At 46.5% G+C, this 27,866-nt stretch overlaps 1 protein-coding gene across 2 annotated transcripts in view; it reads left to right on the top strand.

Moving 5' to 3' along the window:
- Positions 1–27,866, top strand: part of LOC124046333 (peroxidasin-like) — a 104,043-nt gene that overhangs the window by 24,432 nt on the left and 51,745 nt on the right. For both annotated transcript variants that reach the window (XM_046366601.1, XM_046366600.1), the window contains exons 2-3: positions 9,672–9,743; positions 11,189–11,260. In XM_046366601.1, the coding sequence (XP_046222557.1) occupies positions 9,672–9,743; positions 11,189–11,260 (144 nt within the window). The remainder of the gene's footprint in view (positions 1–9,671; positions 9,744–11,188; positions 11,261–27,866) is intronic.

Here is a 27,866-nt window from a genome sequence, read left to right as displayed (position 1 = left end):
AGAGGGATAGAAAGAGGGAAAGAACCTAATAAGACCAGCAGAGGGAAACGAATAGAATGGGAAGCACAGGGACAAGACAAGATAATAAATGACAAAACATGACAAGCCACCCTAGTCATAGACTTTTTTTTCTCTCCTACCACACGGCAAGCGGTACCAGAGCGCCAAGTCTACGTCCAAGAGTTTTCTAAATAGCTTCTACCCCCAAGCCATAAGACTCCTGAACATCTAGTCAAATGACTACCCAGACTATTCACATTGTCCCCCCCCCCCCCTACCACTGCCACTCTCTGTTGTCATCTATGGATAGTCACTTTAATGAACTCTGCCTACATGTAACCAGTGCCCCGCGCATTGACTCTGTACTGACACCCCACTGTATATATTGCTATTTTTCTTTACTGCTCCTCTTTAATTACTTGTTACTTTTATCTCTTATTCTTATTTGTATTTTTTTTTAACTGCACTGTTGGTTAGGAGTTCGTAAGTAAGTATTTCACTATAAGGTCTACTACACCTGTTGTTTTCTGCACATGTGACTAATACAATTTGATTTGCCTCTGATCTGGTGGACTCACTAAACACACATGCTTCTTTTGTAAATGTTGTAAATGAGTGTTGGAGCCCCTGGCTATCCATAAATAAAAAGAAAAAAAGAAAATGGTGCCGTCAGGTTTGCTTAATATAAGGAATATGAAATGATTTGTTCATTTTCTTTTGATTATTATGTATATTTTAAATAAAATACTTGTAGACTTTCACTCAGGTAGTATTTTACTGTGTGACTTTCACGTTTACTTGAGTCATTTTCTATTAAGGTATCTTTACTTTTACTCAAGTATGGCAATTGGGTACTTTTTCCACCACTGATTAAATCAATTTGAAAGCCCCAGATAGGGTACACAAGTGTCACAAATTGATTTGCAATGACTCCAGTGATATCGTAATTTCAACATGCTTATTGCATAAAATGGTAGGCTACAGTAGGCTACATACGTAGGTATATAAATTAATAGGCTAATCGATGGCCAACAGATGCAAATGTATCATTCTCCACATGTAACGTCATTTTCATTGTGGACTTTTTCCCATAACAGCTGCGCTCGAGACCCAAGAACTGAGAGCGTAAAACCCTTCGCTTCATATGGTTTTCCATAAACGGACGATATTAGAATGCAGTTTAAACCACCTCCGAGCAAATGTATCTAATGCGCTCTAGAACACCTAAAGTCGTTTTCCTGTTGTCCCCGTTATTTCTTGACACGCATCAGTGCTAGCGCGTTAATATGTTTTATGGAAAAAGGGTTTGGAAATAGGTGTCTCTGTAATGACAATCTAAATAGTCTACCTACACCTGGTAAAAAAATAGTCACGAAGTGCAAGGCTCTGTCGCCTCTCACTCAGATGACTCTGCTGCCTGCTGCAGCGCTCAGTCTCAAAGCACACACACGCTTCCGGCCCTCCCCACCACTCACTCACTCAGTCTCTCTTTCACTCACTCAGCAACAAGCTGCTTGATAGTCAGCAACAAGATGCTGAGACATACCCCAAGCGATTTACAGCTGTAATCGCAGCAAAAGGTGGCGCTACAAAGTATTAATTTAAGGGGCTGAATAATTTAGCACGCCCAATTTTTCAGTTTTTGATTTGTTTAAAAAATGTGAAATATCCAATAAATGTCGTTCCACTTCATGATTGTGTCCCACTTGTTGATTCTTCACAAGAAAATACAGTTTTATATATTTATGTTTGAAGCCTGAGATGTGGCAAAAGGTCGCAAAGTTCAAGGGGGCCGAATACTTTCGCAAGGCACTGTATGTTTCCCATGCCAAGCGGGAGAGGGATTACTCAAGTAGCGGTGTAAACCATGAAAATGGTTGTTACACACGGCATATCACATTTCACAAACCATACATTCAAATACCGTTATATTAGGTAAAGTAAAAACCCAAACCAGTCCTTGCATCAATACCGGTATATCGTAAAATACAGTATACCGCCCAGCCCTAGCACGGGTAACTAGTAGGGCCGGGATGATACAGGAAGCAGACCAAACTCTTGAAAACAGGAAACTCTTCGGTCCTTTAAAAACCTGCTGTATGTAAAATATTTTGTGCTATAGCTTGGAAATTAAATAAATGTGACTCTGGATGACAACAAAATGTTTGTTTCCCACATTAGGGCTGTTTTTCTAAAGAAGTTCAATCCGATTTGTGTTTTGTTTCCTTGCCACGATACTAACGATTATCGTGATACTGCTATCATCCCAGCCCTAGTAACTAGGCAACATTAATGCAAAGCAAATACAGGAACAATAGTGAATAAGAACCCCATGTTTCAGATGGAATTCACAGCACTGAAAAGTAGACTGTCTTAGAGAAGACCATGTCAGCAAAGGTGAAAGAATAGACACAGAACTCGCATCTTTACTGACAAAGTAGAAAGACCCTTTGAATGATTTTACTTAAATGACTTTACTCCCAGTTACCCACTCAGCAACACTTAGAGAAGGTGTCATTGGAATGACTCTGTTAGTGGAGCATGTGGGCGTATTTTGACCTGGAGTCAGTCAGTGGATGTTAAGGTCATTACAGAGTAGCTGATGAGTGATTTCTATTACTCATGGTTGAATGTGGTTAGCTGGGGGATTGATTTAGCATTCCGTCTCCTACATTTAGAGATTAAAGATATCTGTGTTGTGTCTCCAACTATCAGTAATGAAGGTAAGACCCAGATGCAGACAACGTCGAATTAACAATGGTTTAATAATCCAACAGGGGCAGGCAAGGCAGACAGGGGTCAGTAAACCAGAGGTGGGGCAACAGTACAGGACGGCAGGCAGGGTCAGGGTAGGCAGAGGTCAATGATCCAGAGATGGGGCAACGGTACAGGTCGGCAGGCAGGCTCAGGGTCAGGGTAGGCAGTGGTCAATGATCCAGAGGTGGGGCAACGGTACCGGACAGCAGGCAGGCTCAGGGTCAGGGTAGGCAGTGGTCAATGAGCCAGAGGTGGGGCAACGGTACCGGGTGGCAGGCAGGGTCAGGGTCGGCAGTGGTCAATAATCCAGAGGTGGGGCAAAGGTACAGGTCGGCAGGCAGGATCAGGGTCAGGGTAGGCAGTGGTCAATGATCCAGAGGTGGGGCAAAGGTACAGGTCGGCTGTCATGCAGGTGAAAGAGGACCCAAAAGCGACTTAACAGAAACAGAGTTTATTCAAGTCCAAACAGGGAATAAGAGACATCCTCTAGTCTGTAGAGGGGAATAACAGGAGAAGCGGCCACAGACTGCAGGTCGCTTCGGGTAGGCGCAGGCCGTAGTTGACAGAGACACCTGCTCTCACGCAGCATCTGATGAAGGCAAAAAACACGACAGGACAGGGCGAAACACAATCACAGCACGGTGAATACTAAACAAGGAACCGACGGGACAGGAACGGAACACAAAGGAATAAATAGGGACTCTAATCAGGGGAAAGGATCGGGAACAGGTGTGGGAAGACTAAATGATGATTAGGGGAATAGGAACAGCTGGGAGCAGGAACGGAACGATAGAGAGAAGAGAGAGCGAGAGAGTGAGAGAGGGAGGGGGAGAGAGAGGGATAGAAAGAGGGAAAGAACCTAATAAGACCAGCAGAGGGAAACGAATAGAATGGGGAGCACAGGGACGAGACATGATAATAAATGACAAACATGACAGTACCCCCCCACTCACCGAGCGCCTCCTGGCGCACTCGAGGAGGAATCCTGGCGGCAACGGAGGAAATCATCGATGAGTGAACGGTCCAGCACGTCCCGAGACGGAACCCAACTCCTCTCCTCAGGACCGTAACCCTCCCAATCCACTAAGTATTGGTGACCCCGTCCCCGAGAACGCATGTCCATGATCTTATGTACCTTGTAAATAGGTGCGCTCTCGACAAGGACGGGAGGGGGAGGGAAGACGAACGGGGTGCGAAGAAAGGGCTTAACACAGGAGACATGGAAGACAGGATGGACGCGACGAAGATGTCGCGGAAGAAGCAGTCGCACAGCGACAGGATTGACGACCTGGGAGACACGGAACGGACCAATGAACCGCGGAGTCAACTTACGAGAAGCTGTCGTAAGCGGAAGGTTGCGAGTGGAAAGCCACACTCTCTGGCCGCAACAATACCTTGGACTCTTAATCCTGCGTTTATTGGCGGCTCTCACCGTCTGTGCCCTGTAACGGCAAAGTGCAGACCTCACCCTCCTCCAGGTGCGCTCACAACGTTGGACAAACGCTTGAGCGGAGGGAACGCTGGACTCGGCAAGCTGGGATGAGAACAGAGGAGGCTGGTAACCCAGACTACTCTGAAACGGAGATAACCCGGTAGCAGACGAAGGAAGCGAATTGTGAGCGTATTCTGCCCAGGGGAGCTGTTCTGCCCAAGACGCAGGGTTTCTGAAAGAAAGGCTGCGTAGTATGCGACCAATCGTCTGATTGGCCCTCTCTGCTTGACCGTTAGACTGGGGATGAAACCCGGAAGAGAGACTGACGGACGCACCAATCAAACGACAGAACTCCCTCCAAAACTGTGACGTGAATTGCGGGCCTCTGTCTGAAACGGCGTCTAACGGGAGGCCATGAATTCTGAATACATTCTCAATAATGATTTGTGCCGTCTCCTTAGCGGAAGGATGTTTAGCGAGGGGAATGAAATGTGCCGCCTTAGAGAACCTATCGACAACCGTAAGAATCACAGTCTTCCCCGCAGACAAAGGCAGACCGGTAATGAAGTCTAAGGCGATGTGAGACCATGGTCGAGAAGGAATGGGGAGCGGTCTGAGACGACCGGCAGGAGGAGAGTTACCCGACTTAGTCTGCGCGCAGTCCGAACAAGCAGCCACGAAACGGCGCGTGTCACGCTCCTGAGTCGGCCACCAAAAGCGCTGGCGAATAGACGCAAGAGTGCCTCGAACACCGGGATGACCAGCTAACTTGGCAGAGTGAGCCCACTGAAGAACAGCCAGACGAGTGGAAACAGGAACGAAAAGGAGGTTACTAGGACAAGCGCGCGGCGACGCAGTGTGCGTGAGTGCTTGCTTAACCTGTCTTTCAATTCCCCAGACTGTTAACCCGACAACACGCCCATAAGGAAGAATCCCCTCGGGATCAGTAGAAGCCACAGAAGAACTAAACAGACGGGATAAGGCATCAGGCTTGGTGTTCTTGCTACCCGGACGGTAAGAAATCACAAACTCGAAACGAGCGAAAAACAACGCCCAACGAGCTTGACGGGCATTAAGTCGTTTGGCAGAACGGATGTACTCAAGGTTCTTATGGTCTGTCCAAACGACAAAAGGAACGGTCGCCCCCTCCAACCACTGTCGCCATTCGCCTAGGGCTAAGCGGATGGCGAGCAGTTCACGGTTACCCACATCATAGTTGCGCTCAGATGGCGACAGGCGATGAGAAAAATAAGCGCAAGGATGAACCTTATCGTCAGACTGGAAGCGCTGGGATAGAATGGCTCCCACGCCTACCTCTGAAGCGTCAACCTCGACAATGAATTGTCTAGTGACGTCAGGAGTAACGAGGATAGGAGCGGACGTAAAACGTTCTTTTAGAAGATCAAAAGCTCCCTGGGCGGAACCGGACCACTTAAAACACGTCTTGACAGAAGTAAGAGCTGTGAGAGGGGCAGCAACTTGACCGAAATTACGAATGAAACGCCGATAGAAATTAGCGAAACCTAAAAAGCGCTGCAACTCGACACGTGACCTTGGAACGGGCCAATCACTGACAGCTTGGACCTTAGCGGAATCCATCTGAATGCCTTCAGCGGAAATAACGGAACCGAGAAAAGTAACGGAGGAGACATGAAAAGAGCACTTCTCAGCCTTTACGTAGAGACAATTCTCTAAAAGGCGCTGTAGAACACGTCGAACGTGCTGAACATGAATCTCGAGTGACGGAGAAAAAATCAGGATATCGTCAAGATAGACAAAAACAAAGATGTTCAGCATGTCTCTCAGAACATCATTAACTAATGCCTGAAAAACAGCTGGCGCATTGGCGAGACCGAACGGCAGAACCCGGTACTCAAAATGCCCTAACGGAGTGTTAAACGCCGTTTTCCACTCGTCCCCCTCTCTGATGCGCACGAGATGGTAAGCGTTACGAAGGTCCAACTTAGTAAAGCACCTGGCTCCCTGCAGAATCTCGAAGGCTGATGACATAAGGGGAAGCGGATAACGATTCTTAACCGTTATGTCATTCAGCCCTCGATAATCCACGCAGGGGCGCAGAGTACCGTCCTTCTTCTTAACAAAAAGAACCCCGCCCCGGCCGGAGAAGAAGAAGGCACTATGGTACCGGCGTCAAGAGACACAGACAAATAATCCTCGAGAGCCTTACGTTCGGGAGCCGACAGAGAGTATAGTCTACCTCGAGGAGGAGTGGTCCCCGGAAGGAGATCAATACTACAATCATACGACCGGTGAGGAGGAAGGGAGTTGGCTCGGGACCGACTGAAGACCGTGCGCAGATCATGATATTCCTCCGGCACTCCTGTCAAATCGCCAGGTTCCTCCTGAGAAGTAGGGACAGAAGAAACGGGAGGGATGGCAGACATTAAACACTTCACATGACAAGAAACGTTCCAGGATAGGATAGAATTACTAGACCAATTAATAGAAGGATTATGACATACTAGCCAGGGATGACCCAAAACAACAGGAGTAAACGGTGAACGGAAAATCAAAAAGAAATAGTCTCACTGTGGTTACCAGATACTGTGAGAGTTAAAGGTAGTGTCTCAAATTTGATACTGGGAAGATGACTACCATCTAAGGCAAACATGGGCGTAGGCTTGTCTAACGGTCTGAAAGGAATGTTATGTTTCCGAACCCATGCTTCGTCCATGAAACAACCCTCAGCCCCAGAGTCAATCAAGGCACTGCATGTAGCACCGAACCGGTCCAGCGTAGATGGACCGACATAGTAGTACAAGATCTAGATGAAGAGACCAGAGTAGTAGCGCTCACCAGTAGCCCTCCGCTTACTGATGGGCTCTGGCCTCTTACTGGACATGAATTAACAAAATGTCCAGCAACTCCGCAATAGAGGCACAGGCGGTTGGTGATCCTCCGTTCCCTCTCCTTAGTCGAGATGCGAATCCCTCCCAGCTGCATGGGCTCAGTCTCAAAGCCAGAGGAGGGAGATGGTTGCGATGCGGAGCAGGGAAACACCGTTGATGCGAGCTCTCTTCCACGAGCCCGGTGACGAAGATCTACCCGTCGTTCTATGCGGATGGCGAGAGCAATCAAAGAGTCCACATCTGAGGGAACCTCCCGGGAGAGAATCTCATCCTTAACCACTGCGTGGAGTCCCTCCAGAAAACGAGCGAGCAGCGCCGGCTCGTTCCACTCACTAGAGGCAGCAAGAGTGCGAAACTCAATAGAATAATCCGTTATGGACCGTTCACCTTGGCATAAGGAAGCCAGGGCCCTAGAAGCCTCCCTACCAAAAACTGAACGGTCAAAAACCCGAATCATCTCCTCTTTAAAGTTCTGGAACTTGTTAGAGCAATCAGCCCTTGCCTCCCAGATAGCTGTGCCCCATTCTCGAGCCCGGCCAGTAAGGAGTGAAATGACGTAAGCAACCCGAGCTCTCTCTCTAGAGTATGTGTTGGGTTGGAGAGAGAACACAATCTCACACTGCGTGAGAAAGGAGCGGCACTCAGTGGGCTGCCCGGAGTAGCAAGGTGGGTTATTAACCCTAGGTTCTGGAGGCTCGGCAGGCCAGGAAGTAACAGGTGGCACGAGACGTAGACTCTGGAACTGTCCAGAGAGGTCGGAAACCTGAGCGGCCAGGTTCTCCACGGCATGGCGAGCAGCAGACAATTCCTGCTCGTGTCTGCCGAGCATGGCTCCTTGGATCTCGACGGCAGTGTAACGAGCGTCTGAAGTCGCTGGGTCCATTCCTTGGTCGGTTCCTTCTGTCATGCAGGTGAAAGAGGACCCAAAAGCGACTTAACAGAAACAGAGTTTATTCAAGTCCAAACAGGGAATAAGAGACATCCTCTAGTCTGTAGAGGGGAATAACAGGAGAAGCGGCCACAGACTGCAGGTCGCTTCGGGTAGGCGCAGGCCGTAGTTGACAGAGACACCTGCTCTCACGCAGCATCTGATGAAGGCAAAAAACACGACAGGACAGGGCGAAACACAATCACAGCACGGTGAATACTAAACAAGGAACCGACGGGACAGGAACGGAACACAAAGGAATAAATAGGGACTCTAATCAGGGGAAAGGATCGGGAACAGGTGTGGGAAGACTAAATGATGATTAGGGGAATAGGAACAGCTGGGAGCAGGAACGGAACGATAGAGAGAAGAGAGAGCGAGAGAGTGAGAGAGGGAGGGGGAGAGAGAGGGATAGAAAGAGGGAAAGAACCTAATAAGACCAGCAGAGGGAAACGAATAGAATGGGGAGCACAGGGACGAGACATGATAATAAATGACAAACATGACATCGGCAGGCTCAGGGTCAGGCAGAGTGGACAGGCAGGCGGGCTTAGAGTCAGGACAGGCAAGGGTCAAAACCAGGAGGACGAGAAAAAGAGAGACTGGGAAAATCAGGAGCTGAGACACAAAAATGCTGATTGACTTGACGAACAAGACGAACTGGCAACAGAGAACACAGGTACAAATACACAGGGGATAATGTGGAAGATGGGCGACACCTGGAGAGGGGTGGAGACAGTCACAAAGACAGGTGAAACAGATCAGGGTGTGACACCAACACCATCTTGTCTTGCCTCTGTTACTGTGGCTGGACTCTGTCTTCTGGATTGGATTGTTATGGTCCTTGTTGTTAGTGTTTTGCAGCAAGGCTATCTGCTCTTTGTTCTAAAACACCCAATTATGGCCCGTCTGAGGGCAGTGACTTGTATGACAATGTAATGTAATGACAGGAAAATAGGAATAACTTCAAGGCAGCAGCAACAAACCCTAACTTCTCTCTTGTGCCCCTCAGTATGTCCTTCATATGGATAGCTGGTTCCACTTACAGAGCGTTTTTTTCTCTCCGTCTTATGAAAATACATTTGGCAAATTACTCAGCTGAAGGTCGAATGACTTAAGAGGCTAAGTTCCACAAGCATAACTTCGTTGTTTAGAAATGTTCCCATTTCACTGAACGAGACAACTTGCATCTAGCTCTAAATGGGTTAAGTACTTAACCCTATTATGGCCTACATTCCTCGTTTAGTTACAAACTAAATAGTGTTTCAGTGAAGGGTTAGGGGCCTAGCAGGATAAGTTATTTGTCATAATGGACATGAGTCGTTAGTGTCATGACATGATTTCATCACTGTATAATGAGAGGGTCGATTAAAGTGATTGGCTACTAAACTCCCTCGTCTCCCTGACAGCCATGGTAAATCTCTTCATTGTTAGCTTTAGGGCAATGTTAAGTAAACCAATCCCCATTATTACACCTTCACGAATGGCAATATGAATAATGTGACTATTATTCATGCTTTATAATAAACACTGTTCGTGGAGATTCCTACGGGGTTTGGATTGTATCAGCCTGTTTCCTCATAGCCATCAGTGGGTAAAAACTTTTCCATGTTGATGATTGGTTGGACAGACTCGATTGTCTCAATGTTGTTCATGACTGTGTTTCCTGTTTTTCCCTCCATAGAGACCTGAGGTTCAACAAAATCAAGGATTTACAGTCTGGCTCCTTCAAACGTCTAAAGAACCTCAACACGCTGTAAGTCTCCCTCCTTCCTCCCTCCTTTTGTCTGTTCCCCTACACAGTCAGCAATTGAAAAGAGTGTAACTGAATTGGTTACGGGAGAACTCACTGCAAATGCATTTTCACAGAGCATACACACTTATGTAATCGCCATGGATTAGGAGTCAACTACTTCTGTAAACCACATCTCTTCCCATAAACACCCAGTTCCCTTTGTTTATGTTTTGTCCCTAGACTCACGAAACACGGCACATCATTAGTGGTCCCTGGAAAGTCCTGTAGCCAGTCATTCAGTCCACACACATGAACACTGAGTGGCAGATTCTTGCTCTCCATTCTGCTGTTCTTTCACACATGTAGGTCACCTCATAATCTGTGAGGAATTTATTTTTCCCCTTCACTCTCCCAGCCATTTATCATGGCCCAGCCCTGCTAGCCTACAGTCAGCCATGTGGCAGGGATCAGCCTATGAGGCTAGTGTATGAATATGAAGAGAAAGGTAGGGCCAGGGAATGTTAAGAAAGAGAAAGACCAGATGAGATTTTCCTACGGTATCAGACCGACCGGCTAACCATGGAACTCTGTGTTTCATAGAGGACTCTTCGCGGCTTCAACCTCCTGCTCACAGACTGAAAAATAGCACAGGATCTAAAGCTTGCCGGTCTTTCAACTGGGTAGACTGTTCAATATTAGCGTCTCAGGCAGACTGAAATAGATGTCTGGCTCCTGCACGAAGGAAAGACTGGAGGGGCCTACTGCCTGTATTTTTCTGCTTCAGTCTGTAACAGACTGTGTCTAGCTGTCACTCTGAACATTGATTATACAATAGTGTATGTAGAGTTCATCAGTTTTTAAGTTGAAAGAAATATCCAAGGCAGGGTGCAAAGGCCCCTGGGACAGCATCCATCACCAAAATCTTCAAAAGAAGCCAATTGAGGCAAAATGTTTTCAGGCAAAAGAGCAAGGTGAAGAGGCATGTTCTGCCCAATTAATGTTCTGCTTATACATATCATACCCTTTTCCAAAACAGATTTCTCTGCATTAATTCCCGTTTCTATGGCACTAAGTTGAGGGATCACCAACTCGGGCCTTTATTAGAAAAGGATATTGCAGTGTTGCAGAAAGTCTATGACAGCCGTTATTGATCCTTGTCCAGATTCTACCACATAGATCTGGCAGCCATTATAAATGCAGAGCAAATTGTGACAGTGTGTAGGATTCAAACCAGATGCTCTATAGAACAGCTACAATGTGCTAGGGATCTGAACTATATTATGTACTCTGGAAGGTTGAACTCTGTTTAGACTGGCATTGGCCTAGCATTAGATCTTGACACAATAGTACGCCAGCATGGACAATTTTCAACTTGTTTCTACTAGTCTGTATGGATTCACTTTGTGTAAGTGTAATACTCCATTGGTTAGGTCTTTCAAATAATGGCCATTCTCTTGCCTTCACAGCCTCCTCAACAACAACCATATCAGACGGATTCCCAGAGGAACCTTTGAAGACCTGGAAAACCTCAAATATCTGTGAGTTGTTGTGCTTTTATGTCAATGTTATTCTCTTCTGAATGTCAAGTCACTGATCGATTGTTTTCATTGAAACAGTGTTTGGCAGCCATCTTCTCTGACAGGCCCAATAGGCAAAGAGTTTTTGTTCAAGTTTCACCCTGTTTCACCCTCGTCGGCTGAGGATAAAGCATGGCGAAACCTGTCTAGGACTTCTGTCTGGAAACAAAACTAAAACACACCATGTGGCTGTAAATTGGCTGTTGCTAGTCAGAACAGAACAAGTGTGTTACTGTGGTAAATGAAATGAGGTAAGACAAGAAAAGAAAAGAACCCCCATTGTCTAATCCTCTGTACTTATCTGTCTCCGTGTGGTGACCTGAAGGCAATGAGGAGAACAGAGGTGGGCTTGCGGCCATCCATTTTGTGAAGTGCACCATTCCCTCCTGCAGCAAAGCACCCCCACAACATGATGCTGCCACCCCCGTGCTTCACGGTTGGGATGATGTTATTCGGCTTGCAATCCTCCCCCTTTTTCCTCCAAACATAACGATGGTCATTATGGCCAAACAGTTCTATTTTTGTTTCATCAGACCAGAGGACATTTTTCCAAAAAGTACGATTTTGTCCCCATGTGCAGTTGCAAAACGTAGTCTGGCTTTTTTATTTATTTCACCTTTATTTAACCAGGTAGGCTAGTTGAGAACAATTTCTCATTTACTACTGCGACCTGGTCAAGATAAAGCAAAGCAATGCGACACAAACAACAGCACAGTGTTACACATAAACAAGCATGCAGTCAATAACACAATAGAAAAAAACATTGTAGCGTGAGGAGGTAGGCAATAAATAGGCCATAGTAATTGCAATTTAGCAGATTAACACAGGAGTGATAAATGAGCAGAAGACGATGTGCAAGTAGAGATACTGGTGTGTAAAAGAGCAGAAAAGTAAATAAAAACAATATGGGGATGATGTAGGTAGATTGGGTGGGTTATTTATTGATGCAGCGATCGGTTAGCTGCTCAGAAAGCTGATGGTTAAAGTTAGTGAGGGAGATATAAGTCTCCAGCTTCAGCATTCTTTGCAATTCGTTCCAGTCACTGGCAGCAGAGAACTGGAAGGAAAGGCGGCCAAAGGAGGTGTTGGCTTTGGGGATGAACAGTGAGATTTACCTGCTGGAGCACATGCTACGGGTGGGTGTTGTTATCGTGACCAGTGAGCTGAGATAAGGCGGAGCTTTACCTAGCATAGTCCTGGAGCCAGTGGGTCTGGCGACGAATATGTAGCGAGGGTCAGCCAACTAGAGCATACAGGTTGCAGTGGTGGGTGGTATGGGGGGCTTTGGTAACAAAACGGATGGCATCATGATAGACTGCATCCAGTTTGCTGAGTAGAGTTTTGGAAGCTATTTTGTAGATGACATCGCCGAAGTCGAGGATCGGTAGGATAGTCAGTTTTACTAGGGTAAGTTTGGCGATGTGAGTGAAGAAGGCTTTAGGACGAAATAGAAATCAGATTCTAGATTTGATTTTGGATTGGAGATGTTTAATATGAGTCCGGAAAGAGAGTTTACAGTCTAGCCAGACATCTAGGTATTTGTAGTTGTCCACATATTTTTTGAAAGGGACATGCTTATTTAAGATGGTGAGGAAATTACTTTTAAAGAACGACCAGGCATCCTCGACTGATGGGATGAGATCAATATCTTTCCAGGATACCCAGGCCAGGTCGATTAGAAAGGCATGCTCGATATAGGACTCATTTTACTGTGGATATAGATACTTTTGTACTGTTTCCTCCAGCATCTTTACAGGGTCCTTTGTGTTGTTCTGGGATTGATTTTCAGTTTTCCCACCAAAGTACGTTCATCTCTAGGAGACAGAACGCATCGCCTCCCTGAGCAGTATGACGGCTGCATGGTCTCATAGTGTTTATACTTGTGTACTATTGTTTGTACAGATGAACGTGGTACCTTCAGGCATTTGGAAATTGCTCCCAAGGATGAACCAGACTGAACCAGGAGGTCTACAATTTGTTTTCCGAGGTTTTGGCTGATTTCTTTTTAATTTTCCCATGATGTCAAGAAAAGAGGCACTTAGTTTGACAGTAGGCCTTGAAATACATCCACAGGTACACCTCCAATTGAGGTGATGAAATGAAATGATGTATTGAAATGATGTCAATTAGCCTATCAGAAGCTTCTAAAGCTTTAACATAATTTTCTGGAATTTTCCAAGATGCTTAAAGGCCCAGTCAACTTAGTGTATGTAAACTTCTGACCCACTGGAATTGTGATGCAGTGAATTTTAAGTGAAATAATCTGTCTGTTAACAATTGTTGGAAAAATGACTTGCCAAAACTATATTTTTTTCACAAGAAATTTGTGGAGTGGTTGAAAAACGAGTTTTAATGATTCCAACCTAAGTGTATGTAACCTTCCGACAACTGTATATATAGGTGACTAGGTGACTAGGCATCAGGATATATGATAAGCAGCGTAGATGACAATTGTATGTAAGTGGGTGTATGTAGAGTCTATATAAATGTATGTGTGCATTATGTGTGTGTGAGTAAATGATGCAGTGTGTATTTACATGTGTGTAATGCACGGTTGCGCGTAGTGCGCGTAGTGCACGGTTGCCCAACTGGCCAGCGGGTGGTTTTGTTACATTACAGTGTCAAATATATTTTTAAAAATGTATGGCACACGAGACACCTGTCTGATTCATGGCTGTCTGAGTGGAATAATCCATTGCGGAGGCCGCGGGGGATGACACACCAGTATCACCAGTAGGACATTTACTGTTAATTACCATAATTTCTAATCTACAATGTTTGTTTTGTTACAGTAATTTCTGTTAATACATACAATATAGTATTGCAGTCTTACCATTGTCATTGTAGGACATGTGATGCTGTTTGCAGAGCGCACGACCTAGGTGTGAGAAAATGTTTTGGTTTATTTCATTCCATTTACGAGTTGTCAATTTATTCATTGTCTTTTGTTTGGAGTGATTACTTCTTATCCCCTGAGCAAATAGCCTAGAGCTGTGTATATCTGTCCGGAGCTCACTGGCTCAGGAAACTCTGAGGGCACAGAATATTTTATAGGTTACAAGTTTGCTAATATGAGTTTCTGTCACGTCTGCTCCCGCTCTTCCCTCCCTGGCGCTTGAGGGCGCCAGACTGGCCTGCATCACGCACTCCTGCCATCTATTACACACACCTGCCTTCCCTCTTCACGCGCATCAGCGATATTGGACTCACCTGGACTCACTCATCACCTGTTTATTTCCTCTCCTATATTTGTCAGTTCCCCTGCTCTGTTCCCCACTGCTGTATTATAATTATTTTGTTTGTGTTACTCGTTTGCTGACGCTGCTCCTGTCTCGTTCCATGTCCATTCTATATTAAATGTTTGACTCCCCGTACCTGCTTAGTCCCTCCAGCGTCAATTCATGTGACTGAATGCATCAGCCAACTTACAAAGCATCGGGGAGTACTGGTGTTCCGGGTGGTGGTGACGTCAGCTCTGGATCGCCGTCGATGGAACAGGGGGTGCCTATCCCAGCCCGTCGGGCTTCCACGCCCTGGCTGGCTCCAGAGATTTCCTTGCCTCGGTTGGCTCGGCTGGTTTCCATCCCACGTCACGCTCCACCGGATCATTGGGCTCCCTCTTTGCAGCAGGATCGACAGGCGTCCTTGCCTCTACCGGATCGTCAGGTTCCCATGCCTCAGACGGCTCGCCAGGCTCCCACGCTCCTGCCGGTTCGTCGGGCTTCCACGCCCCAACCGGCTTACTCAGCGCCCATGTCCCGGCCGGTTCACCCAGGTGGCATGCCGGGTGGCACACCTAGAGGGGGGTACTGTCACGTCTGCTCCTGCTCTTCCCCCCTGGCGCTTGAGGGCGCCAGGCTGGCCTGCATCACGCACTCCTGCCATCATCAATTACGCACACCTCACCTGCCTTCCCTCTTCACGCGCATCAGCGATATTGGACTCACCTGGACTCACTCATCACCTGTTTATTTCCTCCATATGAAAATAATACCTTGCACACAGATCAGTAGAAATGGTACTATAACTTGGCACTCCAAATGGAAAAGGTTGCCGAACGCTGGTGTAAACTGTTACCCTTGGGTCTGGAACAGATTATTTTCTTCTGGCTCGGCTATATTGATCTCTGGGTCCCGCTTTAGTCATTTGAGTGTCTTCATTTTTAATTGCACTGCTTAAAGCATCAGACAAGCTCAGTAGTCTACATAGGGTACAGTGCATTCGGAAAGTATTCAGACTCCTTCCCCTTTTCCACATTTTGTTACGTTACAGCATTATTCTGAAATAGATTTTTTTTAAATCCTCATCAATCTACACACAATACCCCATAATAACAAAGCGAAACAGGTTTTTGAAACTTTTGCAAATTTATAAAAAAATTAAATAAAATAAAAAATACTTTATTTACACAAGTAGTCAGACCGTTTGCTATGAGACTCGAAATTGAGCTCAAGTGCATCCTGTTTCCATTGATCATCCTTGATGTTTCTACAATTTCTATTTAATTGATTGGATATGATTTGAAAAGGCACACACCTGTCTATATAAGGTCTCAAGGTTGACATTGCATATCAGAGCAAAAACCAAGCCATGAGGTCGAAGGAATTGTCCGTTGAGCTCCGAGACAGGATTGTGTCGAGTTACAGATCTTTGGAAGGGTACCAAAACATTTCAACAGCATTAAAGGTCCCGAAGAACACAGTGGCCTCCATCATTCTTAAATGGAAGAAGTTTGGAACCACCAAGACTATTCCTAGAGCTGGCCGCCCAGCCAAACTGAGCAATTGGGGGAGAAGGGCCTTGGTCAGGGAGGTGACCAAGAACGCGATGGTCACTCTGACAGAGCTCCAAAGTTCCTCTGTGGAGATGGGAGAACCTTCCAGAAGGAGAACCAACTCTGCATCACTCCACCAATTAGGCCTTTACGGTTGAGTGGCCAGACAGAAGCCACTCCTCAGTAAAAGTCACATGACAGCCCGCTTGGAGTTTGCCAAAAGGCACCTAAAGGAGTCTCAGACCATGAGAAACAAGATTCTCTGGTCTGATGAAACCAATATTTAACTCTTTGCCCTGAATGACAAGCGTCACGTCTGGAGGAAGCCTGGCACCATCCCTACAGTGAAGCATGGTGGTGGCAAAATAATGCTATGGGGATGTTTTTCAGCCCAAGGGACTGGGAGACTAGTCGGGATCGAGGGAAAGATGAAAGGGGCAAAGTGCAGAGAGATCCTTGATGAAACCTTCTCCAGAGCACTTAATTACATCAAGATGGCAAGATGCAGTAGATGGTATAGCGTACACTATATACATATGAGATGAGTAATGTAGGGTATGTAAACATTATATAAAGTGACATTGTTTAAAGGGGCTAGTGATACATTTATTACATACATTTTTCCATTATTAAAGTGGCTAGAGTTGAGTCAGTATGTTGGCAGCAGCCACTCAATGTTAGTGGTGATGCACCTGTACTGACCTCGCCTTCTAGATGATAGCGGGGTGAACAGGCAGTGGCTCAGGTGGTTGTTGTCCTTGATGATCTTTTCGGGCTTCCTGAGACATCAGGTGTTGTTTTTTGTTAGTTTCTTTTTAAACCTGGATAACACTCGCCAGTCCAGCTTCCCTGCCCCATCCACCGCTGCCCCCTGGACATTGATCTCTTGGCTACATAGCTGACGCACACTGGACTGTCCATTAATCACGGTACTCCATTCTGCTTGTTTGTTTTATCTGTCGGCCCAGTTGCCTAGTCAACGCCATTTTACCTGCTGTTTGTTGTGCTAGCTGATTAGCTTCGCCTACTGTTTTTAGCTAGCTTTCCCAATTCAACACCTGTGATTACTGTGATTACTGTATGCCTCGCTGTATGTCTTTCTCAAATGTCAATATGCCTCGTATACTGTTGTTCAGGTTAGTTATCATTGTTTTAGTTCACTATGGAGCCCCTAGATCCACTCTGCATACCCCTGTTACCTCCTTTGTCCCACCTCCCACACATGCGGTGACCTCACCCATTACAACCAGCATGTCCAGAGATAAAACCTCTCTCATCATCACCCAGTGCCTGGGCTTACCTCCGCCATACCCGCACCCCACCATACCCCTGTCTGCGCATTATGCCCTGAATATATTCTACCATGCCCAGAAACCTGCTACTCTAATTCTCTGTCCCCAACGCTCTAGGCGACCAGTTTTGATAGCCTTTAGCCGCACCCTCATACTACTCCTTCTCTGTTCCGCGGGTGATGTGGAGGTAAACCCGGGCCCTGCATGTCTCCAGGTACCCTCATTTGTTGACTTCTGTGATCGAAAAAGTTGTGGTTTCATGCATGTCAACATCAGAAGCCTCCTCCCTAAGTTTGTTTTACTCACTGCCTTAGCACACTCTGCTAACCCTGATGTCCTTGCCGTGTCTGAATCCTGGCTCAGGAAGGCCACCAAAAATTCAGAGATTTCCATACCCAACTATAACATCTTCCGTCAAGATAGAACTGCTAAAGGGGGAGGAGTTGCAGTCTACTGCAGAGATAGCCTGCAAAGTAATGTCATACTTTCCAGGTCCATACCCAAACAGTTCGAACTACTAATTCTGAAAATGACTCTCTCCAGAAATAAGTCTCTCACTGTTGCCGCCTGCTACCGACCCCCCTCAGCTCCCAGTTGTGCCCTGGACACCATTTGTGAATTGATTGCCCCCCATCTAGCTTCAGAGTTTGTTCTGCTAGGAGACCTAAACTGGGATATGCTTAACACCCCGGCAGTCCTACAATCTAAGCTAGATGCCCTCAATCTCACACAAATCATCAAAGAACCCACCAGGTACAACCCTAACTCTGTAAGCAAGGGCACCCTCATAGACGTCATCCTGACCAACTGGCCCTCCAAATACACCTCCGCTGTCTTCAACCAGGATCTCAGCGACCACTGCCTCATTGCCTGTATCCGCTACGGTGCCGCAGTCAAACGACCACCCCTCATCACTGTCAAACGCTCCCTAAAACACTTCTGTGAGCAGGCCTTTCTAATCGACCTGGCCCGGATATCCTGGAAGGACATTGACCTCATCCCGTCAGTTGAGGATGCCTGGTCATTCTTTAAGAGTAACTTCCTCACCATTTTACATAAGCATGCTCCGTTCAAAAAATGCAGAACTAAGAACAGATACAGCTCTTGGTTCACTCCAGACCTGACTGCCCTCGACCAGCACAAAAACATCCTGTGGCGGACTGCAATAGCATCGAACAGTCCCCGCGATATGCAACTGTTCAGGGAAGTCAGGAACCAATACACGCAGTCAGTCAGGAAAGCTAAGGCCAGCTTCTTCAGGCAGAAGTTTGCATCCTGTAGCTCCAACTCCAAAAAGATCTGGGACACTGTGAAGTCCATGGAGAACAAGAGCACCTCCTCACAGCTGCCCACTGCACTGAGGCTAGGGAACACGGTCACCACCGACAAATGCATGATTATCGAAAACTTCAACAAGCATTTCTCAACGGCTGGCCATGCCTTCCGCCTGGCTACTCCTACCTCGGCCAACAGCTCCGCCCCCCCGCAGCTCCTCGCCCAAGCCTCTCCAGGTTCTCCTTTACCCAAATCCAGATAGCAGATGTTCTGAAAGAGCTGCAAAACCTGGACCCGTATAAATCAGCTGGGCTTGACAATCTGGACCCTCTATTTCTGAAACTATCCGCCGCCATTGTCGCAACCCCCATTACCAGCCTGTTCAACCTCTCTTTCATATCGTCTGAGATCCTCAAGGACTGGAAAGCTGCCGCAGTCATCCCCCTCTTCAAAGGGGGTGACACCCTGGACCCAAACTGTTACAGACCTATATCCATTCTGCCCTGCCTATCTAAGGTCTTCGAAAGCCAAGTCAACAAACAGGTCACTGACCATCTCGAATCCCACCGTACCTTCTACGCTATGCAATCTGGTTTCCGAGCCGGTCACGGGTGCACCTCAGCCACACTCAAGGTACTAAACGACATCATAACCGCCATCGATAAAAGACAGTACTGTGCAGCCGTCTTCATCGACCTTGCCAAGGCTTTCGACTCTGTCAATCACCATATTCTTATCGGCAGACTCAGTAGCCTTGGTTTTTCGGATGACTGCCTTGCCTGATTCACCAATTACTTTGCAGACAGAGTTCAGTGTGTCAAATCGGAGGGCATGTTGTCCGGTCCTCTGGCACTCTATGGGGGTGCCACAGGGTTCAATTCTCGGGCCGACTCTTTTCTCTGTGTATATCAATGATGTTGCTCTTGCTGCGGGCGATTCCCTGATCCACCTCTACGCAGACGACACCATTGTATACACTTTCGGCCCGTCATTGGACACTGTGCTATCTAACCTCCAATCGAGCTTCAATGCCATACAGCACTCCTTCCGTGGACTCCAACTGCTCTTAAACGCTAGTAAAACCAAATGCATGCTTTTCAACCGATCGCTGCCTGCACCCGCATGCCCGACTAGCATCACCACACTGGATGGTTCCGACCTTGAATATGTGGACACCTATAAGTACCTAGGTGTCTGGCTAGACTGCAAACTCTCCTTCCAGACCCATATCAAACATCTCCAATCGAAAATCAAATCAAGAATCGGCTTTCTATTCCGCAACAAAGCCTCCTTCACTCACGCTGCCAAGCTTACCCTAGTAAAACTGACTATCCTACCGATCCTCGACTTCGGCGACGTCATCTACAAAATTGCTTCCAACACTCTACTCAGCAAACTGGATGCAGTTTATCACAGTGCCATCCGTTTTGTCACTAAAGCACCTTATACTACCCACCACTGCGACTTGTATGCTCTAGTCGGCTGGCCCTCGCTACATATTCGTCGCCAGACCCACTGGCTTCAGGTCATCTACAAGGCCATGCTAGGCAAAGCTCCGCCTTATCTCAGCTCACTGGTCACGATGGCAACACCCATCCGTAGCACACGCTCCAGCAGGTATATCTCATTGATCATCCCTAAAGCCAACACCTCATTCGGCCGCCTTTCGTTCCAGTACTCTGCTGCCTGTGACTGGAACGAATTGCAAAAATCGCTGAAGTTGGAGACTTTTATCTCCCTCACCAACTTCAAACATCAGCTAGCTGAGCAGCTAACCGATCGCTGCAGCTGTACATAATCTATTGGTAAATAGCACACCCATTTTCACCTACCTCATCCCCACAGTTTTTATTTATTTACTTTTCTGCTCTTTTGCACACCAATATCTCTACCTGTACATGCTCATCTGATCATTTATCACTCCAGTGTTAATCTGCAATATTGTAATTATTTGCCTACCTCCTCATGCCTTTTGCACACATTGTATATAGACTCCCCTTTTTTTCTCTGTGTTATTGACTTGTTAATTGTTTACTCCATGTGTAACTCTGTGTTGTCTGTTCACACTGCTATGCTTTATCTTGGCCAGGTCGCAGTTGCAAATGAGAACCTGTTCTCAAATCAAAATCAAAATCAAAAAGCTCATTAATCAAATCAAATCCAATTTTATTTGTCACATACACATGGTTAGCAGATGTTAATGCGAGTGTAGCGAAATGCTTGTGCTTCTAGTTCCGACAATGCAGTGATAACCAACAAGTAATCTAACTAACAATTCCAAAACTACTGTCTTATACACAGTGTAAGGGGATAAGGAACATGTACATAAGGATATATGAATGAGTGATGGTACAGAGCAGCATACAGTAGATGGTATCGAGTACAGTATATACATATGAGATGAGTGTGTAGACAAAGTAAACAAAGTGGCATAGTTAAAGTGGCTAGTGATACATGTGTTACATAAGGATGCAGTCGATGATGTAGAGTACAGTATATACATATGCATATGAGATGAATAATGTAGGGTAAGTAACATTATATAAGGTAGCATTGTTTAAAGTGGCTAGTGATATATTTACATCATTTCCCATCAATTCCCATTATTAAAATGGCTGGAGTTGGGTCAGTGTCAATGACAGTGTGTTGGCAGCAGCCACTCAATGTTAGTGGTGGCTGTTTAACAGTCTGATGGCCTTGAGATAGAAGCTGTTTTTCAGTCTCTCGGTCCCAGCTTTGATGCACCTGTACTGACCTCGCCTTCTGGATGATAGCGGGGTGAACAGGCAGTGGTTCGGGTGGTTGATGTCCTTGATGATCTTTATGGCCTTCCTGTAACAACGGGTGGTGTAGGTGTCCTGGAGGGCAGGTAGTTTGCCCCCGGTGATGCGTTGTGCAGTCCTCACTACCCTCTGAGAGCCTTACGATTGAGGGCGGAGCAGTTGCCGTACCAGGCGGTGATACAGCCCGCCAGGATGCTCTCGATTGTGCATCTGTAGAAGTTTGTGAGTGCTTTTGGTGACAAGCCGAATTTCTTCAGCCTCCTGAGGTTGAATAGGCGCTGCTGCGCCTTCTTCACGACGCTGTCAGTGTGAGTGGACCAATTCAGTTTGTCTGTGATGTGTATGCCGAGGAACTTAAAACTAGCTACCGTCTCCACTACTGTTCCATCGATGTGGATAGGGGGGTGTTCCCTCTGCTGTTTCCTGAAGTCCACAATCATCTCCTTAGTTTTGTTGACGTTGAGTGTGAGGTTATTTTCCTGACACCACACTCCGAGGGCCCTCACCTCCTCCCTGTAGGCCGTCTCGTCGTTGTTGGTAATCAAGCCTACCACTGTTTTGTCGTACGCAAACTTGATGATTGAGTTGGAGGCGTGCGTGGCCACGCAGTCGTGGGTGAACAGGGAGTACAGGAGAGGGCTCAGAACGCACCCTTGTGGGCCCCCCGTGTTGAGGATCAGCGGGGAGGAGATGTTGTTGCCTACCCTCACCACCAGGGGGCGGCCCGTCAGGAAGTCCAGTACCCAGTTGCACAGGGCGGGGTCGAGACCCGGGGTCGAGACCCAGGGTCTCGAGCTTGATGACGAGCTTAGAGGGTACTATGGTGTTGAATGCCGAGCTGTAGTCGATGAACAGCATTCTCACATAGGTATTCCTCTTGTCCAGGTGGGTTAGGGCAGTATGCAGTGTGGTTGAGATTGCATCGTCTGTGGACCTATTTGGGCGGTAAGCAAATTGGAGTGGGTCTAGGGTGTCAGGTAGGGTGGAGGTGATATGGTCCTTGACTAGTCTCTCAAAGCACTTCATGATGACGGAAGTGAGTGCTACGGGGCGGTAGTCGTTTAGCTCAGTTACCTTAGCTTTCTTGGGAACAGGAACAATGGTGGCCCTCTTGAAGCATGTGGGAACAGCAGACTGGTATAGGGATTGATTGAATATGTCCGTAAACACACCGGCCAGCTGGTCTGCGCATGCTCTGAGGGCGCGGCTGGGGATGCCGTCTGGGCCTGCAGCCTTGCGAGGGTTAACACGTTTAAATGTCTTACTCACCTCGGCTGCAGTGAAGGAGAGACCGCATGTTTCCGTTGCAGGCCGTGTCAGTGGCACTGTATTGTCCTCAAAGCGGGCAAAAAAGTTATTTAGTCTGCCTGGGAGGAAGACATCCTGGTCCGTGACTGGGCTGGATTTCATCTTGTAGTCCGTGATTGACTGTAGACCCTGCCACATGCCTCTTGTGTCTGAGCCATTGAATTGAGATTCCACTTTGTCTCTGTACTGATGCTTAGCTTGTTTAATAGCCTTGCGGAGGGAATAGCTGCACTGTTTGTATTCAGTCATGTTGCCAGACACCTTGCCCTGATTAAAAGCAGTGGTTCGCGCTTTCAGTTTCACGCGAATGCTGCCATCAATCCACGGTTTCTGGTTAGGGAATGTTTTTATCGTTGCTATGGGAACGACATCTTCGACGCACGTTCTAATGAACTCGCACACCGAATCAGCGTATTCGTCAATATTCCCATCTGACGCAATACGAAACATGTCCCAGTCCACGTGTTGGAAGCAGTCTTGGAGTGTAGAGTCAGCTTGGTCTGACCAGCGTTGGACAGACCTCGGCGTGGGAGCCTCTTGTTTTAATTTCTGCCTGTAGGCAGGGATCAGCAAAATGGAGTCGTGGTCAGCTTTTCCGAAAGGAGGGCGGGGCAGGGCCTTATATGCATCGCGGAAGTTAGAGTAACAATGATCCAAGGTTTTACCACCCCTGGTTGCGCAATCGATATGCTGATAAAATTTAGGGAGTCTTGTTTTCAGATTGGCTTTGTTAAAATCCCCAGCTACAATGAATGCAGCCTCCGGATAAATGTTTTCCAGTTTGCAAAGAGTTAAATAAAGTTCGTTCAGAGCCATCGATGTGTCTGCTTGGGGGGGGATATATACGGCTGTGATTATAATCGAAGAGAATTCTCTTGGAAGATAATGCGGTCTAAATTTGATTGTGAGGAATTCTAATTCAGGTGAACAGAAGGATTTGAGTTCCTGTATGTTTCCTTCATCACACCATGTCCCGTTAGTCATGAGGCATACGCCCGCCACTCTTCTTACCAGAGAGATGTTTGTTTCTGTCGGCGCGATGCGTGGAGAAACCCGTTGGCTGCACCGCCCTGGATAGCGTCTTCCCAGTAAGCCATGTTTCCGTAAAGCAGAGAACGTTGCAGTCTCTGATGTCCCTCTGGAATGCCACCCTTGCTCGGATTTCATCAACCTTGTTGTCGAGAGACTGGACATTGGCAAGAAGAATACTGGGAAGTGGTGCGCGATGTGCCCTTTTTCGGAGTCTGACCAGAACACCGCCGCGTTTCCCTCTTTTTCGGAGTCGTTTCCTTGGGTCGCTGCATGCGATCCATTCCATTGTCCTGTTTGTAAGGCAGAACACAGGATCCCGCGTCGCGGAAAACATATTCTTGGTCGTACTGATGGTGAGTTGACGCTGATCTTATATTCAGTAGTTCTTCTCGACTGTATGTAATGAAACCTAAGATGACCTGGGGTACTAATGTAAGAAATAACACGTTAAAAAAACAAAAAACTGCATAGTTTCCTAGGAACGCGAAGCGAGGCGGCCATCTCAGTCGGCGCCGGAAAGACTCAACTAACCTACCTGGTTAAATAAAGGTGAAATAAAAAAATAAAAAATAAAAGGTGGTGTAGGTGTCCTGGAGGGCAGGTAGTTTGCATCCGGTGATACGTTGTGCAAACCTCACTACCCTCTGGAGAGCCTTACGGTTATGGGCGGAGCAGCTGCCGTACCAGGCGGTGATACAGCCCGACAGGATGCTCTCGATTGTGCATCTGTAAAAGTGATGACAAGCCGAATTTCTTCAGCCTCCTGAGGTTGAAGAGGCGCTGCTGCGCTTTCTTCACCACGCTGTCTGTGTGGGTGGACCATTTCAGTTTGTCCGTGATGTGTACACCGAGGAACTTAAAACGTTCCACCCTCTCCACTACTGTCCCGTCAATATAGGTAGGGGGCTGCTCCCTCTGCTGTTTCATGAAGTCCACAATCATCTCCTTTGTTTTGTTGACAATGAGTGTGAGGTTATTCGTCTCGTCATTGTTGGTAGTCAAACCTACCACTGAAGTGTCGTCTGCAAACATGATGAATGAGTTGGAGGCGTGCATGGCCACGCAGTCGTGGGTGAACAGGGAGTACAGGAGAGGGCTGAGAAGGCACCCTTGTGTGGTCGAGACCCAGGGTCTTCAGCATAATGACGTGTTTGAAGGGTACTATGGTGTTAAATGCTGAGCTGTAATCAATGAACAGCATTCTTACATAGGTATTCCTCTTGTCCAGAGGGTTAGGGCAGTGTGCAGTGAGATGGCGATTGCGTCGTCTGTGGACCTATTGGGGTGGTAACAGGTTTTGCAGGTTTTGGTAGCGGGCCATGTCAGTGGCACTGTATTGTCCTCAAAGCAAGCAAATAAGTTGTTTAGTATGTCTGAGAGCAAGAATTCGTTCTCCGCAACTGGGCTTTTTTGTTGTTGTTGTTGTTTGTGATTGACTGTAGACCCTGCCACATACCACTCGTGTCTGAGCCGTTGAACTGCGACTCCACTTTGTCTCTATACTGACGCTCAGCTTGTTTGATTGCCTTGCGGAGAGAATAGCTACACTGTTTGTATTCGGTCATGTTGCATTTGCTAATAAACTCGCTCACTGAATCAGCGTATTCATCAATGTTGTTGTTTGACATTATGCGGAACATATCCCAGTCCACGTGATCGAAGCAATATTGAAGCGTGGAATTCGATTGGTCGGACCAGCGTTGAACAGACTTGAGCATGGGGGCTTCCTGTTTTAATCTCTTTCTCTAGGCTGGGAGCAACAAAATGGAGCTGTGCAGCGACACTCTCCATCGAACCTGATGGCAATGATGGGCTACCCAAACCCTAACCCGGACGAAGCTGGACCAATTGTGCGCCGCCCTATGGGACTACCAATCACAGCCGGTTGTGATACAGCCTAGAATCGAACCAAGGTCTGTAGTGACGCCTCGAGCACTGAGATGCAGGGCCATAGACCTCTGCGCCACTCAGGAGCCCAAAATAAGAATAAGGCTGTAACATAACAAAATTTTGTAAAAAGTGAAGGGGTCTGAGTACTTTCCGAATGCACGGTATAGTTGATTTTATTCAAACCTAGGGTGTGTCTAAAAATGTATTCTCGGTCGACCAATATAATTTTTTTGTCTGATACAGTTGAAGTCTGAAGTTTACATACATCTTAGCCAAATACATTTAAACTCAGTTTTTCACAATTCATGACATTTTTTCAGAGTAAAAGTTGCCTGTCTTAGGTCACCACTTTATTTTAAGAATGTGAAATGTCAGATTAATAGTAGAGAGAATTATATATTTCAGCTTTTAATTATTTCATCACATTCCCATTGGGTCAGAAGTTTACATACACGCAATTTGTATTTGATAGCATTGCCTTTAAATTCTTTAACTTGGGTCAAACGTTTCGGGTAGTCTTCCACAAGCTTCCCACAATAAGTTGGGTGAATTTTGTCCCATTTCTTCTGACAGAGCTGGTGTAACTGAGTCAGGTTTGTAGGCCTCCTTGCTCGCACACGCCTTTTCAGTTCTGCCCACACATTTTCTATAGGATTGAGGTCAGAGCTTGGTGATGATTCCAATTCCTTGACTTTGTTGTCCTTAAGCCATTTTGCCACAACTTTTGGAATCATGCTTGGTGTCGTTGTAAGTTTGGAAGACCCATTTTCAACCAAGATTTAACTTCCTGACAGATGTCTTGAGATGTTGCTTCAATATATCAACATAATTTTCCTGCCTCCTGCGGCCATCTATTTTGTGAAGTGCACCACACCCACCTGCAGCAAAGCACCCCCAATACATGATGCTGCCATCCCCCGTGCTTCACGGTTGGGATGGTGTTCTTCGGCTTGCAAGCCTCCCCCTTTTTCCTCCAAACATAACGATGGTCATTATGGCCAAACAGTTCTATTTTTGTTTCATCAGACCAGAGGACATTTCTCCAAAAAGTACGATCTTTGTCCCCATGTGCAAAACGTAGTCTTGCTTTTTTATGGCGGTTTTGGAGCAGTGGCTTCTTCCTTGCTGAGCGGCCTTTCAGGTTATGTCGATATAGGACTCGTTTTACTGTGGATATAGATACTTTTGTGCCTGTTTCCTCCAGCATCTTCACAAGGTCATTTGCTGTTGTTCTAGGATTGATTTGCACTTTTCCCAGGAAAGCACGTTCATCTTTAGGAGACAGAGCGCATCTCCCTCGTGAGCGATATGACGGTTGCGTGGTCCCATGGTGTTTATACTTGCGTACTATTGATTGTACAGATGAACGTGATGTCAATTAGCCTATCAGAAGCTTCTTAAGCCATGACTTAATTTTCTGAAATTTTCCAAGCTGTTTAAAGGCCCAGTCAACTTAGTGTATGTAAACTTCTGACCCACTGGAATTGTGATACAGTGAATTATATTTAAATTGTCTGTCTGTAAACAATTGTTGGAAAAATTACTTGTGTCATGCACAAGTAGATGTCCTAAACGACTTGCCAAAACTATAGTTTGTTAACGAGACATTTGTGGAGTGGTTGAAAAACTCCAACCTAAGTGTATGAGACATTTCCGACTTCAACTGTATATATTATAATTATCAAATGGCCAATCTTATCATCTTTGTTAGTCACTCTCATTATAACCCCAGCACCCGTCAGATGTGGTGGAAGCAATGTCTGTGTTTACATTCACATGCAGCTTGTATTTCTGAAATGTCTGTCTCCCTAGTCACTCCACCTAGTCAGTCTCATCTTCCCCTCCATTAACATTCTCATCTCCTCCTTTCACCCCTGGGTTAGATAACGCAGACCTTCAGCCCACCAGGCTCACTGTAGGCGTTGGAATGGTTGAACTGTAAAACACTTTGATTAGATTTTTTTGGGGCTGTTCTGTAGACCCCTGTTTTGTCTTTACTCAAAGCTGATTATCATGTGATGGATAAGTTCATGAGAATAACTTCACACACACACACACACACACACACACACACACACACACACACACACACACACACACACACACACACACACACACACACACACACACACACACACACACACACACACACACACACACACACACACACACACACACACACACGCACACACACACACACACACGCACATGCA

The sequence above is a fragment of the Oncorhynchus gorbuscha genome, linkage group LG10 (genome assembly GCF_021184085.1).
Source record: "Oncorhynchus gorbuscha isolate QuinsamMale2020 ecotype Even-year linkage group LG10, OgorEven_v1.0, whole genome shotgun sequence".
Taxonomy (NCBI): domain Eukaryota; kingdom Metazoa; phylum Chordata; class Actinopteri; order Salmoniformes; family Salmonidae; genus Oncorhynchus; species Oncorhynchus gorbuscha.
This window is presented reverse-complemented; position numbering and strand designations above follow the sequence as displayed.